This window comes from Equus caballus, chromosome 21 (genome assembly GCF_041296265.1).
Source record: "Equus caballus isolate H_3958 breed thoroughbred chromosome 21, TB-T2T, whole genome shotgun sequence".
NCBI classification, from domain to species: Eukaryota; Metazoa; Chordata; class Mammalia; order Perissodactyla; family Equidae; genus Equus; species Equus caballus.
This window is the reverse complement of record NC_091704.1, coordinates 16157981-16174500: the sequence shown is the minus strand read 5'-3', so window position 1 is coordinate 16174500 and position 16520 is coordinate 16157981. Positions and strand designations below refer to the sequence as shown.

The following is a 16520-nucleotide window of genomic DNA, read 5'->3' as shown; positions in this document are numbered from 1 at the left end:
TACCCACCCCTCTTCAGGACTCTCATCACTTCACACTGTGCTGTGTCCACACCCTTCTTTCCTGGTTTCTCATCTCTGCGTGTTGGCAGTGAGGATTGGTCCTTATATGGTCTCCTGGAATGTTCTGGATCAGAAGGCAGGGACTGGCCTGCCCCATGATATTAAGTGCTTTTTGCTCGAATGAGCTCCTTCAGTTATAAGACCAGCTTACAGGTAAAGCGACTGTATTTTTCTGAAGGTTTGTATGTTCATCCTGCCATTTTATTCTCACCTCAGCCCTTTCATTCCCACCTGTGTCCAAGAACTGAGCCCTCAGACACTGAGCCTCGTGACTGCGTCACTTCCCCTCCGGCCTTTCAGTCCTTTGGGGAGGTGCAGCCGGCCTCGCCTTCCTCAGCCTCAGCCTCGGCACATGACTGCCTGGGCGGTTCTCCTTCCCGTTGTGTCTGGGTCGCCCTGGACAAGCTTCGGATTACATCCTGGCCCCAAGGCTCTGGGTGCTGCGGTGTCCTTTAACTACCAGGGAAACCAGTCCCTGGTCTCTGGGCCCTGCCCCCAGGTGGTTCTGAGGAAGCCGTCGGTCTTTGCAGAGACTTGCTCTAATGTCAGAGGTGCTGCCTTCTCTGGTCTGCGTCAGGCTTGGCAAGGCCACCCGGAGCCCTGGCTGGTGGGCTCTGACAGTGCACACCCACAGCCTTGGAGATGCTGGGGTCTGTGTGCACCTGAACATCCCCCCAGAGCTGGGAGGGGCCCCAGCGCCAGCCAGGCCAGCCTCTGTTCCGTGGGGGCCTCATTGGTAAACAGGCCAGGACAGGGCTCTGCTGCAGGGTATGGTGGCAGCTCCTTGGTCAGGGACAGAACGCTTTGTTTTTTAAAGTTCCCCTATGAAAACCAGATTTGACTTTGGTTCCTGCTGCCTTTTCCCAGGTGGGTCAGGCCAGGAGCTCACACCCCGTGCCCGCTAACAGAGGCTGCGGTCAGGGCCCAGCGTGGAGTAGGAGGCCTTGGTCCTCAGGTCAGTTGATGTTGAGTTTTAAGCAGCGGAAGCCTCAGCCGCCACAGTCCTCCTGTCCACATGGTCCCCCTTCCCCATTCTGCCTGGGAATCTCTCGTCTCTCTTTCTATCCCAACCTCCTGGTGAGGGCCTGCGGCATCTTTGCCTGATTTTTTGTTTTGTGTTATTTTTATAACAGCAGCTTTCCTGAGATATAATTCACAACCTGTATAATTTGCCTATTTAAAGTGTATAATCCAGTGGTTTTTATTTTGTGAACATCGTTGTCCAACCATCACCACGATCAGTTATAGAACATTTCTGTCACCCAAAAAGAAACCCTGTCCTCGTCAGCAGTTGCTCCCCAAGCCCCTCCCCAGCCTCCGGCAACTGCTAATCTGCTCCCTGTCTCCATGGATTTACCTGTTCTGGACATTGTGTATGAATGGAATCACACAGCATGTGGCCTTTTGTGTCTGGCTTTTTACTCAGTGTGATGTTTTCAGGGTTCATCCATGTTGCAGCATGTGTCAGGGTTTCAGTCCTTTTTATGGCTGAATAATACTTCTTGTCTGGCTGGACCACATTTTATTCATCCATTCATCAGTTGATGGATATTTGGGTTTTTCCAGTTTTTGGCTGTTGTGAATAACGCCGCTATGAACATTAATGTGCAAGTTTTTGTGTGGACTGATGACTTCACTTCTCTTGGGTATATGCCTGAGAGTAAAATTGCTGTGTCATATGATAACTCTCTCTTTAACCTTTTGGGAAACCGCCAGACTGTTTTCCAAAGGGGCTGCCCCATTTTAGGTTGCCACCACCAATGCATAAGGGTTCCAGTTTCTCTGCATCCTCGCCAGCGCTTGTTATTTCCCACTTCTTATAGTCTTGCTAGTGAAGGTTGAGTGGTATCTCATTGTTCCTCTTGCTTTCCCTAATGATGTTGAGCATCTTTTCATGTGCTTATTGGTTATTTGTGTATCTTCTTTGGAGAAAAGTCAATTCAGATTCTTTGCCCATTTTTTAATTGGGTTGTCTTTTTATAGCTGAGTTGTAAGAGTTCTTTATATTTTCTAGATACAAGTCCTTTATCAGATAAGTGGTTTGCAAATATTGTGTCCCATCTGTGGGTTGTCTTTTCACTTTCTTTTTCTTTTTTTTTTTTTTTTGAGGAAGATTAACCCTGTGCTAACTGCTGCCAATCCTCCTCTTTTCGGTGAGGAAGACTGCCCCTGAGCTAACATCCATGCCCATCTTCCTCTACTTTATATGTGGGACGCCTACCACAGCATGTCATGCCAAGCAGTGCTATGTCTGCACCCGGGATCTGAACCGGCGAACCCTGGGCCGCCAAAGTGGAATGTGTGCATTTAACTGCTGTGCCACCAGGCCGGCCCCTCTTTTTACTTTCTTGATGGTGTCCTCTGAAGCGCAAAAGTTTTAAATTTTGGGGAAGTCCAGTTTATTCTTATTTTTTGCTCTTGCTTTCGGTGTCTATCTAAGAACCCATTGCTAAATCCAAGGTCGGAAAGATTTACCCCACATTTTGTTTTAAGAGTTTTATAGTTTTAGCTCTTACTTTAGGTCTGTGATCATCCATTTTGAGTTAATTTTGCATATGGTGTGAGGTAGGGGTTCAGCTCCATTCTTTTGCCTGTGGAGATCCAGTTGTTCCAGGACCATCTATTGAAGAGACTGTTCTGTTCCCATTTAATGGTCTTGGCACCATTGTCAAAAATCAATCAGCCCTGGATGTGTGGGTTTACTTTTGGACTCTCAGTTCCATCCCGTTGGTCTGTATGGCTCTCCCTGTGCCAGCACCACACTGTCTTGATGACTGTAGCTTTATAGTAAGTTTTGAAATCAGCGAGTGTGAGTCCTCCAACTTGGTTCTTTTTTCAGGATTGTTTTGTCTATTCTGGATCCCTTGCATTTCATTGTGAATTTTGGGATTGGCTTGTCAGTTTCTGCACAGAAGCCAGCTCGGATTCTGGTGGGATTGTGATGAGTCTGTAGGTTTGGTTACTTCGGTCTTCTCTTTGCTTGGATACCTCCCCTGCTCTGACCCTGTGCCTTCCTGACCGCTAGCTGGCGAGTCTTGTTCCCTGCAGAGGCCTTTGATGTTGTCTTCTCCGTTACAGAGTGAGGCCCAGATTTCTTGATGTGCCAGGCTGTTTGCCACGCGCTGTCCCAGGCTACCCCCCTAGGCCTCACCCTCCTCCGTCCTTTGTGCCCCCTCCCCCATCACTCGTCCTTCCCTCAGATGAGGCAAACCCATGTCCTGGACTCCCTACCACCAGCCCCCTTTCACAGAGTCTGTGTTTTCTTCCCCAAACTTGGCAGCCTCAAGATCCACTCCTCGAGTTAAAGGCAGAAGAGACTGGGGAGCAGAGAACCCAGCCCCCCAGAATAACTCAGAGGTGCATTTTAGCTGTTGAGGGAGGAGAAAGCTGTGACATTTTTGGCCTCAAAGCAGGGAGAGAGTTTTCTCTTGAGATGTCACCGGTCCCCAAGCCCATGCCAGCCCTGGGGATCGACCTCACCATGCCACCCTCCCTTACTCCCAGGGGTCCCCTCAAGTCCATCCCTCCTTTGATTCCCACAGCCACCACCTCGCCCAGGCCCAGGTCCCATCCCTGCTGCCCTGCTGGCCCTGTTGCCCCAGGCCTCCCCCCGCCCGTCCATTAGCTCTGCTTCAGTTGTGAGACGTGTGAGGAGCTGCTTGCCTTGTGGGAGAGCAGAGGGCCAGAAGCCTCCGCCCTCCCCTTTGGTGCCTGAGAGGTGTAATCCATTAGCTCCCGCAAGGCCTTCCAGAAGGGTCATGTGTGTCTAAGGAGCGACGTTTATGCGTGTTCTCCCCCTCCTGTTTGCACAGTGCACACAGCCAGTGTGTGACGCACATGTGTGCTCTGCTGTGTGCCTCGTTCGCATCACATTGTCACTCCGGAGCGCAAGGGGCAGTATCCCTTGAGGTGCACGGTACTGCGTGCTCTCGGCCAGCCCCTCCGCGTGGAAATGTGCATTGTTTCCAGATGTTGCATGGTTCACGTGCCCATACACCTTTAGGATTCTTCTCCTCCGAGTGTGGTCATTGGGGCTGAGGATGCCCGCACTGACGGTCTTGGTGGAACTGCCCTCTGGCAGGAGCTTAGCCATGTAGAGACGCCACATCCCACTCCCATACTGGGACATCCTGCGGGGCTGCCTGATGCAGGAGCAAGTCAGTCTCTTTGGCGCGGCCCCTGCTGCCCTCGGCTCCAGCTGGAGCAGGACACCCCCTTCCCCTCCTTGGGGCCCCTGCGGCCCCCTCCACCAGGTCTCTTTCCTCCTGGGTCTTTTCCTCGCTGCCGCCTGCTCATCCTTCGGGTGCATCCTAAGTGGTGCTTCCATGGGGGTCTTTTCTGCCCAGGCAATGTCAGTGCCCCGTGCCCCCAGCAGACAGCACACATGCTGTCTCTTTGTGCCTTTCATCCCAGTTCATTTGTGTTTGGGTGACACCTCTCTCCACCCTGACCACGTGTCCCTGGAGACCTTCTTGCCAGGAACCCAGCCCCTCGCCCAGCTCCTGGCCTCTCTTAGGCCATCGGTGTATATTTGCTGAGGGATTTAGTGAGAGAGTGAGCCAGGGCTGCCAAGCCAAGATGCATGCTTTCGTGAAGTGGGCGTGTGCAGGATCCCGGACCAGGGGGCAGTTTTATAGGACATCCTGGGGGCTCCAGCCCAGGCTGTGACTGTGTTATCTTGGATGTGGCCCGTCTCAGCAATCTCAAGGAAATTCACACAACTCTTCCCTAGGAATTACAAAATGATTTAGACCGGGAAACAAGCAGTTTGCAAGAGCTAGAGGCTCAGAAGCAGGATGCCCAAGACCGCCTGGACGAAATGGACCAGCAGAAGGCCAAGCTCCGGGACATGCTGAGTGATGTCAGGCAGAAGTGCCAGGATGAGACTCAGATGGTGAGTCCCACCGAGCCCAGCATGGGTGGGGCTTCCTGCAGCCTTCTCTGGGCTCACGATGACCTTGACACATGAAGCCGAGACGTCCTGCTGCTTTAGTAGAGTAGTTGACCGTATCATTGGGAACAGTGTCCAAGCATTTGTGGCGTGACCTCAGTTTCACCCCCAAGTCGTCCAAGTGAGTGGCCTTGGTCCCCATGAGCATGTCTGTGTGGACACCTCTCCCTGGCCTGTTCCCTACAGCACAGCAGTAGAACCTGCCTCTCTCTCTCCTCTCGTGTCTTTACTGCTGGTTGCAAAGCAGGAAGGGCGCAGCCTTGGCAGATAGTAAAACCCTTATGTCCCCCTCTGAGGCCTAATCGGGGCATGTTTAGCCCCTGGGGGCAGAGAGGTTGCCTGTGCTTATCCCAGGTCGCATTCCTCCTTATCCCAAAGTGACCTTCTGTTGGTCACATGGGGTGAGCATGTCTACCTTGTCATTTCTGTCTTTGTTTTGGGCATGACGCTAGGGCCCTGTAACGAAGCCAGGTGTCTGGGCTTCGGGCTGGTGTCCACCCCCCTGAGTTAGCTTGTTCCAGGAACTTGACCAGAATTCTTCCTTCGAGTCATATTCATCCCATTTCAGATTTCATCATTGAAAACCCAGATCCAGTCTCAGGAATCTGACCTCAAGTCCCAGGAAGATGACCTGAACCGGGCCAAATCTGAGCTGAATCGGCTGCAGCAGGAGGAGACCCAGCTGGAGCAGAGCATTCAGGCTGGGAAAGTTCAACTGGAAACCATCATCAAATCTCTGAAATCCACACAAGAGGAAATCAACCAGGTATCTGTCTCCCTGGGGGCGGGGCCTGCCACAGCTGGTTGCTGCCCAGGGTCTTCTGGGGTCTCCTGTCAAGCGGCGTAGTTGTCATGAGCTGTCATGTCAGTGTGTCTCTCCGGTGGGCCCCAGTGTCTGTGCCATGGCCACTTGTTTCCTTTGCTCGCCCCCACCTCATTTACATTAGGTTCTCTTCTTGGAAGCTGTTGTACTGGCCTGGAGCTGAGGTGCGAGGACCCCCAGCATGGGTTCCAGCATCATGTTGACTGGCCTTCTTCCACTTCCCTCCTAAATGCACGTCATTTTCGGGGAGCAGCCAGGGGCTGGGCAAGGGCATTAACTGCTCACTTGGTGAGAGCCTTGGGTTCAGGAAACGCCCTCAGCATCCAGTCCTCACACAAGTGAGAGGGACAAGGTCAGAGAAAGGTTCTAGCACCTCTGTCCCCATGCAATTCGAAGGCCTGTGCATCTCAGGCCCCGCCCTGTAATGAGCATCACCCCACGCCTGGCCCTCTTCCAGTTCTTCAAGCTGCCTGGGCCCCTACCTCGTCCAGCCTGGGTGCGAAGGCCTTGAGGCCTGCAGCCGCTGCTTGCCGGCAGAGGGAGGGCTCGTTTCCTGCTCCCCATTACATAATGGCGAAGGCCTCCTTGCCGGCCCTCGGGTGTCCCATCTACAGAGTAGGGTGATGTTGGCCCTTGGTGATATCAAAATGGCTGATCGTGCTGCCTTTCTTGACTGATTCAACCTCTTTGGTCTTTTTGCCAGTTTACAGACAAAAGTTGATCACAGACACACAGGGATTTTATACCCTATATTGTGCTTTGTTGTTAATTAGTATCTGTAGGATTGTCTTAAATCTTTCCCTTCCAGCCCTTAGAGTTTGTATAATGTACAAAGGAGCCAAGATATAGTGTCTGTTAGTAATAATAATAATGGTAGTAGTAGTAATAGCTGCTGCTTCTTAATGCCCAACCCCGCCAGCGCTGCAGGAGGTGTTTGCTCATAATCTCTGATTCTTCATTTTGGAGATGAGGAAACAGAGGTTAGGTCACCAGCCTGAGGTCGCACAGCGTGTACGAGACAGTTAAGATGCACTCGTGGGTCTGTCTGACTTCAAAGATTGTCTTCCTTTCCCTGGCCTCACATGCCTTTTCCCGGAACAAGGAGGAGCAAAAGGGTCATAAAAACCCCATAAAGGAAAATGACTGTTGTCTGTCACTTTGAGCAGATTGTGAATCTGGATGTTGTTTCGTTTCAGTTTATTCAGAATCAACAAAACTTTGGTATGAAGGTGTGCCTCTCTTGGGCCGGGGATACAAAGGGGCCTCATCGGGCAGTGAGAAGGGCCTTGTTTTGCTTTATGAGCCGTCTCACTTCTCGTAAATGGTGGCAACAGGGGTCGTCTGCTCTGTAGATGGATAGTTGAGTTAGCCACGTGAATCGCTCGGGGTTGGATATTAGGAGAAAAAATGTCTCTCCTGACACATTTTCCCTAAACCCCACTTGATGTTGGCAATGTCTTTGTTGGGCAGGCAAGAAGCAAGCTTTCCCAGCTTCACGAAAGCCACCAGGAAGCTCAGAGAAGCCTGGAGCAGTGTGACGAGGTGCTCGACGGGGCGCACGGTGCCAGCCTGACCCGCCTGGCCGACCTGAGCGAGGGTGTCTCCCTGACAGAGAGGGGCGGTTTTGGAGCCATGGTAAAGGTCGAATAAATGTGTTCCAGTCCCGGGATTAGGTCCCACGAAGGCATCAGACAATGCCTGCCCGTGGAAGCCGGCCCTCCCAGCCTGATTCCATCCACGTGCAGGGTGTTTCTTGTTTTGCTGCTGCTTTGCATGCCCCCACCAGCCCTGCAACCCAGCATCCAGGACAAAGCCAAGGATAGGCCTGAATCCTTTGTAAAACCAATTTTTAAAGCTCTCTGTCTCCCTGGGCCAAACACCCAAATTTGGAGGGCTTCCAAAACTTAACCAAAATTGAATCAGTTTCTCACACATTATGAATCCCCACATCCTACTAGTTGGGGGGACCGTGGGAATGTGTGCATGTGTCTGTGTTTCCACAAGGAGCCTCTTGAAAATCAAACGTATTGATATTCGTAGATTTCATCTCCGAATTGGCCTCTCTCCTGAAGTTTTGGTTACATTTAAAACCTTGGCCCTTTGGTTCAAACTTCGTGACCCTGGGCACCCTGATCAAGGCCTGAGGGGCTGTTGGCCTCTTGGGTTTCTGTGAGCTCTCAAGCCCTGACAGCCAGGAGTGTTACTTTTTCCTCAGATTGTCACATCCCCCTGTTCCCACCAGAGTCTGCCTTGTAGCCCTGAGCCCCGGCCAGTGCCGTGTCCAGTTCAGTCTGGCTGATGAGAGCGACTCTGCTATGGAAGTTGCCGATGGGGCTCCATTGAGCTCGACGGTTTCGTTGTGCACTGCTCCCAAAGCCTTGACCAGCTCACCCTGCTGCCTCTCCCTTGCAGGGCTCCTCCTCTGAGCCCTGCTTCTGCTCCCGGCCCTGTTTGCTTCATGGATTCTTCCTCGTCACCGTAATAATACAGCCTCTCTCTCTCTCAGTGTGAGACTTGGCTTTTTATGTTCATTTCTCGACATGTTTCTTTTCTCAGTAGCCAAGTGCTCAGTCCCAAGGATTTACAGGGAGGCTTATGCCTCCTGCCCACGTCACTTAGAGGACGCTGTCGGTGTTCTCATCTGTCTGCCGTCTCTGCCGCCGCTGCTTCCTTCTGCTGTACAGAGATTCCCCATTCTCGTGGAATTGTACATGGGCGAATTCCATGTTGCTCTTGGGCCCATCGTCAGCTTCGTTGTCTAATTTAGACTATGAACATCCATTTGTCATGAACTGTGGGGGCAGAATTTCCTGCTTGGCTGTCTGGCTCCCTCGGTTTGTACATTTCAGCTTCACAGCCCTGTTCTTTTCCCCTGTGGCTTTGGTACCCTCGCACAGCTTTCGGCTTGCCTATTCTGTCCTAGTTCATGGGACAGCTCACTCTTACACCTTTGGCAGGTTTGGTAAGATTGGTTTCCTTGGATAAAAGTTGGCAGGGAAGTGGTGGTTTTCAAGGGGCCGGTGATACCCCTCACACACAGATTTTTTAACTTTATTTTTACTCATCTTTTAAGCGGGGCAAAGTTTACATGATAGTCAATTCATCTTGGAATGTTGACATCAGATATGTTACATAGAAACTTGCAACCGGTGTGTGAAAGAGAAACTATATTTATCTTGTTGTACAAATACAGTTTTTAAAGCATTTTTTGGTTTGTTTCCGTTTCTTCATAAACACTTTGAAGAGGGCTTTTTGTTTACTCCTGAACATTTCAAGACTGCTCCAGAGGAAAGAGAGCTCTTCGTTCTCTGAGACGGCCCATGAAAATGAGGGGTTTAGTCCCCTGAAAATAGTGTAACCAAAGAGGTGCATCTAGAACTTTCTAAGTCTGGGCAGTCCTACTCATGTTACTAAGTTTAGTGGTAAGCTCATACCATGTTACTTTGTCCGAGAGACACAGGATTCTTAAAGCCATATTTATTTTTTGTCTCATTGAATGATGAGACTATTGGCCTCTTGCCCTTGAAGACAGAACCCAACCAACCTGTCTAGTAGAGAGAAGGTAATAAATCATCCCAGACTGAAGCCCCACCAAGAGCTTGTCATGAAAGATTGGATCGTCTGCTGCATCCAGCCCCAGTGGCACATGGGAGCCAGTTTTATTGACTCTCCAGAGCCGACTATTAAATAGAAATTTTGTGAGCTGGTTGGTCAACCTTTGCTAACTTGAAATCAGCCACGGTGGGAGTATTTATACCATGGGAATTGGCAGAAACTACCAGTGAGGGCTTTTTTTCAGAGAGCTGGTTCACCAGCTCACCACTGGGAAGGAATGTCACAGAACCCCTTTTCATGCCCTTCAGGGTTGTCATGTCTGTTTCCTAAGACCTGCAGACTTAAGACTGGGCCCTGAGCTCGTCATGGAGGGTCTGCCGCCTCTACCAGGTAGTGTGCCATTCATCCTCACGCTTGTCTGCACCTAGATCTCCCACCTGGCAGGTGGCTCTGCTTGCATTGGTAGGTGGACAGTGGATGGTTGAGTGGATGGCATCTCTGCACCAGGGGTAAATCTGGTTTTCTGCTCTGAATCTGTGAAATGGAATCCAAGCCACCAGTTACCCTAACCACATGACTTCTGCTGGAGTCTCCTTAGGCTTCTCCTTTAAAGCGGAGGCAGCGACTGCTACTTCTGGCAAACACTTGCTCCTGAGGGAGCGATTGCAGACCCGACTTTCAGTGCAGGGAGCTTGCGGCTGGAGCCCCCAGATTCACAGTCTCTTCTCTGCCAATGTGCACTGTCACTTGGCAGTCTTCCAAGCAGCAATTGAAAACGTGGAACAAGAAACAACCAACTTGTAAATCAATGCCAATTAAAAAGTAAATAGAAGCTTCCATTCTGAGGCCAAGTTGTCATTCTTCAGTCACTGCCTTATCTGGGTTGTCAGCCCTCTCTGTCCTTCTTCTGGAGCAGATACATCCCTTCCCCCGTGGTGCAGTGCAGAGGTTTGTTTTCCACCCTGGCCTCCCGGCTTCCTTAGATTAGGACATCTCCATCATATTATCTGTCTGACAACCCCATCAGATGCTTGTTGGGCGCATGCATCTTGTGATTGTCAGCACCACGACATCCTTCCAGAACCACACACTGCTGCCAGGTGCAGTGCTTGCGAACGTCTGTGTGTACTTGCTTGTCTAAGAATCTGGCTTGGCTTCCCCACCTTGGGAAGCCCTGTGGTTGGAGGCCGCAGATAATCTTTGCAAGGTGAGAAGAATCACTCCGCCACGTTCCTCGGAGGGCAGAGGTGTTGGTTCGTCCTTCCGAAACACGTGGCTTCTTGTCAGCCCAGCACTTCTGAGAACCATCCTGCTCCGTGAAGCCAACCGGGCCAGGCTGGGGGAGCCTTGTCAGGAATTTTCCTTGGATGCCCTTGATGTCATTCCCCCGTAACCATTGTCTGTATTTTTATGGATGCCTAGCTCTTTAATTGGTCAGTTGGAATGATGGGTGACTTTGCCAGCCCCATGGATGCCGACACATTTACCGGATTCAGTGAGGATGTTGTGCTTTTTCGTATCACAGCGAAACCTTCATGTTTTCACTGATGGTGTGTCTTCCTTAACCAAAATATGCTCAGTATTTCTAACCAAATGCATTGTTCCCACGTACTTGGCAGGGCCTCCCCATTTAGGCACATTTTCCACTATAAAAATGTGCTCTTCAAAAGCAAGTGTTTTTTTCTTCTGATTTAAATACTCTTGTTTGTTTCTAGAAATAAGCACATTTTTAAAAAATGCAAAGTATTTTACATGCTCTAGTAGTTGCAACTGCAAAGCGCTCGCTTCCTCCCCAGATGCAAAGAGCCAGCGTGGTCCTTGGTGTGGAAGTGCCTCTTTTGAAATGCCCGCCTAGGCACACACTGAGAAAAAGATGCTGAGGGAGGTCAGACCTTTCACTGAGGCCCCTGCTACAGTTGGTGGGTGGCTCATTGCATTTTCTTTCTGACATTTCCAAAAATAGGACTTTTTTCTGACTCAGTGATTTTTTAAAATAATTAATTGTGGTAAAATACACAGAATATACAATTTACCATCTTAACCATTTTTAACTGCACAGTTCGGGGGTGTTGGGTACATTCACATGGTTGAGCAGCCATCCCCACTATCCGTCTTCAGAACTTGTTCATCGTCCCACACTGAAACTCCATCCCATTAAGTGCTAACTCCCCACCCCCTCCCCCCGACCCTGGTGCCCTCCGTCCTGCCTTCTGTCTCTGTGAGTGTGACTCCTCTAGGGACCGAGTATAAGGGGAATCACACAGTATCTGTCCTTTTGTGTGTGACTTCACTTAGCATGATGTCCTCAGAATTCATCTATGTTGTAGTTTGTGTCAGGACTTCCTTCCTTTTTAAGGCTGAATAATAAATATTCCATGTTTGTATATCCCACATTTTGTTTTTCCATTCGTCTGTCAATGGATGTTTGGGTTTGCTTCCACTCAATTTTTAAATAAACTTTCGTTTTAGAAGAGTGTTGAACTTACAGGAAAATTGCAAAGATAATTCAGAGAGTTCCTCTGTACCCCGCTCACAGCTTCCCCTATTAATATCTTGTATGGTACATTTGTCACAACTAGTGAGCCAATGTCAACACATTATTATTAACTAAAGTCTGTGTTCCTTCAATGATTTTTTAAAATCATTCTCTTTAGGGTCACGTCACTTAAAGGGGGAATTGTGTGAGTTAGGTATGAATTTTGTACTTTGCTTTAACTCTGAAATAATAAAATCCCTGTCCTGTCTCTTCACAAAATTATAGGATGATCCTTTCAAAAATAAAGCCTTATTATTCAGCAACAATGCCCAAGAATTGCATCCGGATCCTTTCCAGGCAGAAGACCCCTTCAAATCTGACCCATTTAAAGGAGCCGATCCCTTCAAAGGTACCTCACTTGGCGCCCGCTTTCTCAGGGAAATGCCATTTATTTTGTATCATTTTGGGTTGTCCAATGATTAGACTACTGCGGAGCTATCACCCTCTGAAATGGAGGAGGAAACGGATTCTTCTTTTTTTTTGCTGAGGAAGATTCACCCTGAGCTAACATCTGTTGCCAGTCTTCTTCTATTTTGTATGTGGGTCACCACCCCAGCATGGCCCCAGCGGTGTCGGTCCTTGCCTGGAAACTGAACCCAGGCCGCCTAAGCAGAGGATTCCAAACTTAACCACTAGGCCACAGGGCTGGCCAGAAATGGATTCTTTGAGCCTCATAAGCCTCTTGTGTTTTCCCCTCACTTAGTTAACTAAAGAGCTGAGGCATCGAGGTGTGGCAGGAAGAGCTCCAAGCTCACAGCAAGACATCCATGGTCAAGGGTGGCATGGGCGGCCTCTAGCCTCTTCATGCTTCAGTTCCCATCTGCCAGTGGTGGTCAGTTCCTCCTCGCTCACCTCTCGCAGCTGATGAGGTCATCAGGTGGAATCACGATTGTGAAACCACCTACAAAGTGGCAGATCCCCACGTAAATCTGTGGTCTTAATGTGGTAAGTTTACCCAGAGCCACACACGAGTCAAGGTAACCAAGAATTCCTAGAAACAAGATTTCCTAAGTTTCTCCAGTTTTTTCAGAGCAAAACGGTACTTCCAAGAAGGCTATCTATACGTTTGTGAGAAAAATGCCAAGGCAGGGAGTGGGCAACAGGAGTGCCTTTCCAGTTCCAGATTTCGAGTTTGAGCACCTTAAGGCCAAGGTTGGCTCAGGCAGCTCCTGAGACCCCAACATACTGTTCTCGTCATTGCTCCTGGGCCAGCTGTGTGGTTGAGGACTGGGCAGCCCTGGGGTCCCATGTCCTCGTAGCCAAGGGAGGTGAGAGGGAGCTGAGTTATGAGAGTGAAGTAGGGCATAGAAAAAGAGTGACTTCTGGCTCATTCTGCCTCTTCCCTGACTCTGGCCCGTGTTGAGCAGCCAACAGGAGCTCTCATGTCATCTTAAAGGCCTCAGCTGTCAAAGACCGCCTCTGCCAGTAGCTGCCCTGCTCTCCACTTTGATTTGCCAAGGTCATTTCTACCGTAGAGTTAAACATGTGTTTCTCTCTCCTTTAATCCAGGTGACCCGTTCCAGAATGACCCCTTTGCAGAACAGCAGACAGCTTCAACAGGTAAAAAAAAAAAAAAAAAGCCTTGGTTAAAAGAAACGTTTCGTCGACTAGTCCTCAGAATATTTCCGTTAGTAGTTCAAGTTGAGGGAAATGGCAAAGCCTGTCCAGTCTCCTCCACCGGGTTTCCCATGACATGGCAGCTGGGAGGTTCGCCACTGAAGGAGCCTGGTAACAACCTCGTCTTCCCTCTCACGGCCAGGAGTCCCTTCTTGCCAATCTGAAGGCACGACGAGAAGCAGAACTAGAAAAGACACTCCTGGTAGCCAGGCGGTCGCTCAGCCACACCCACAGCAACTGGGTCACTGTGCCCGCTGGGGTCACCTGTGGCGGCATTAGGGGGTTCACGTAGTGCCCACACCCCAGGACTTCTGTCAGCACATAGCAGGGGTGGCGGCAGGGTCCTGGAAGGACGGCTGCCTGCATTGCATGGAAGCCTACTGTCTTGTTGCCTCCTGGGCACAGGGGCATTCCCCTCCTCCAGTCACCATGCTGTACCCCACATTCGAGGGGAATGAGCACACTGGGTGTGTTGTTGGCATCGTGCTGCCTAGTTAGCGCTTTTTCTTTATTTTTTTACTGAGGTGAAATTCACCTACAAAATTCACCATTTTAAGTGTACAATTCAGTGGCATGTAGCACATTCACAATGTTGTACGACCATCACCTCTATCTAGTTCCAGAACGTCTCATCACCCAAAGGGAGACCTGTCCCCGTGATCAGTCCCCCCATCCTCCACCCCTGCCCACACTAATCTACTTTCTATCTCTACGGATTTACCCACGGTGTTTATTTTTATTATTTTTAAAACTGGCTTTATTGACAGGTATTTTATACACAACAAAATTCACCAATTATAAGTGTATAATTAGCTGAGTTTTGAAAATGTGGACAGTTGTGTCAGATAGAGAATATTTCCATCATCCTGAAAGATTCCTTTGTGCCCCCCAAATCCCCACCCCTGCCCCCAGGCTCCTGGCAACCAATGACCTGCTTTCTGTTGCTATGGTTTTTACTTTTCTAGAATTTCATGTAAATGGCATCAGTCAGTTCCGTGCTTTATTTTATTTGGGTTTTTTCACTAAGCATAATGTTGTTTATTCAGGAGGCTTTTTTTTGTACTTTCCGAAACATCATCTAGATCCATTTGGAGGGGATCCTTTCAAAGAAAGTGACCCGTTCCGTGGCTCTGCCTCCGATGACTTCTTTAAGAAACAGACAAAGAACGACCCGTTTACCTCAGACCCCTTCACGAAAAACCCTCCTTTACCCTCAAAGGTGAGTGAGCCCGGGAAGGCGATGGCACTGCCTGTGTGAAGGCAACCCTTCCTTGTCCTCCCCTGTGGGCTGAGCCAGGGGCTCCCCTGTTGCAACTGTGCTTGCTAACCCAACCAGTGTGGGCCATGTGTGCTGTGTGAGGCCAGGCGGTTCCCCAGGAGCTGGGTCATGGGCCAGGTCCCATTACTGGATGGCAAGGTGACTGTTCATGCTAGTCCCTGTGAGGCTCCTCCTGTGAAGCAGGGCGTCACATCCAGCGGTCCAGGGAGCCCAAGTCAGGTGGTCTGTGTCCCGAACCACTAATTCCTCCGTCCCTTTCTGTACCCGTTACTTCAGCTCAGGCCCTCCGGCTGGGTTCTCTGCTCTGTCACCTGCCCCCACTGCTGCTCTGTCTCCCAACAAAGACAAAATGAAACAAAGTACCACACACTCCCACAGACCACCCCAGCCTCCACACAACCGCCCTGCCATCGTCCTAGTGCACAGCACTGATGCTGACACTGGAGTCGACTGCCTCCGTGAGTCCTGGTCACAGCAGGAGGACGTCCAGGTCCGCAATTAGTGTGCAAGGCACATGTGTGCCCCCCGCCCCCGCAGCATCTAGGAAATCATGTGTTTTGCACAGTATTAGGCCCAAAGGACTGGAATAAATTGGCATCATCTAGGATTTAAAAAGCAAAAAAAGTGACTTTGTTATTGAATAGAAAATTTTCCTAAGTGAGGGTGTTTTATGCCCTCCCTTTGTGTTATAGGCTGCATCTCTGTCCCCACCTTACACATTCCCTGGTTTCTCTCTTCTCCATGGACCTTTCGGTCTGCAGCACCAGACCCAGAGCTCCTTGAAGGCAGGAATTAATTCATAACATTTCTGTCCATAAGAAACTGTCATGGGATTCCCCTTTCATTCTTGGTATTGGCAGTCTGTGTTCCCAGTCTTTATCAATTTTGTTGTCTTTTCCATGAACCAGCTTTTGGCTCTACTAATTTTCTCTCCTGTTTGTTTTCTATTTCATTGGTTTCTACTCTCTATTATTTCCTTCCTCTTACTTATTTTGAGTTAGTACTTTGCCCTTCTATTTCTTTCATCTTAAGATACAACCTTATGTCATTGATTTTAGACCATCTTTCCTAATATAAATGTTTAAAGCTACATATTTCCCTCTGAGCACCGCTTTGGCTGCATTCCACACGTTTTGATATGTTGTGTCTTCATTGTCATTCAGTTTGAGATATTTTCCAGTTTCCCTAGTGATTTCTCTGTTGAACCATGGATTATTTAAGGTGTATTGTTTCATTTCCAGTTTTTTTTTAACTAGATATCTTGTAATATTTTTTTCTAAAAAAATGTGTTGTTACTCGAAAGCATATTTTGTATGTTTTCAGTCCTTTTAAATTTATTGAGACTGATTTTATGATCCATATTGGTGCACATACCATGTGCAATTGAGAAGAATGTCTGCAGTTGTTGGATGCCATGTTCTATAAATGCCAATTAGGTCAAGGTGGTCGATAGTATTGTTCAGGTCATCTATGTCTTTACTGTTTTTGTTTGTTTGCTTTTTAGCTCTACCAGTTGCTGAGAGAGGGATGTTAAAATTTTCTCCTATGGTTGTGGAGTAATCTCTATCCCCACTTATTTCTGTTGAGTCTTGCTTCATGTATTTGGAAGCTCTGTCAGGTACCTATGTTTTTATGATTGTTGTATCATCCTGATGCATAATGACCTTTTTATTATTATAAAAGTTCCCTTTATTCCTCT

The 16520-nt window shown here is 49.1% G+C and overlaps 1 protein-coding gene across 40 annotated transcripts in view; it reads left to right on the top strand.

Moving 5' to 3' along the window:
- EPS15L1 (epidermal growth factor receptor pathway substrate 15 like 1) overlaps window positions 1–16520 on the top strand; it is a 93363-nt gene that overhangs the window by 44708 nt on the left and 32135 nt on the right. For 21 of the 40 annotated variants that reach the window (XR_011430294.1, XR_011430292.1, XM_070246110.1 and 18 more), the window contains exons 14-19: window positions 4793–4954; window positions 5580–5777; window positions 7305–7469; window positions 12151–12274; window positions 13435–13485; window positions 14625–14761. Coding sequence is in view for 36 of the 40 variants with exons in the window: in XM_070246110.1 (XP_070102211.1) it covers window positions 4793–4954; window positions 5580–5777; window positions 7305–7469; window positions 12151–12274; window positions 13435–13485; window positions 14625–14761 (837 nt within the window). In the remaining 4 variants the exon portion in view is untranslated. Of the gene's footprint in view, window positions 1–4792; window positions 4955–5579; window positions 5778–7304; window positions 7476–12150; window positions 12275–13434; window positions 13486–14624; window positions 14762–16520 lie in introns of all 40 variants that reach the window. The other 19 variants (XR_011430293.1, XR_011430291.1, XM_070246108.1 and 16 more) reach the window with 1 other exon arrangement.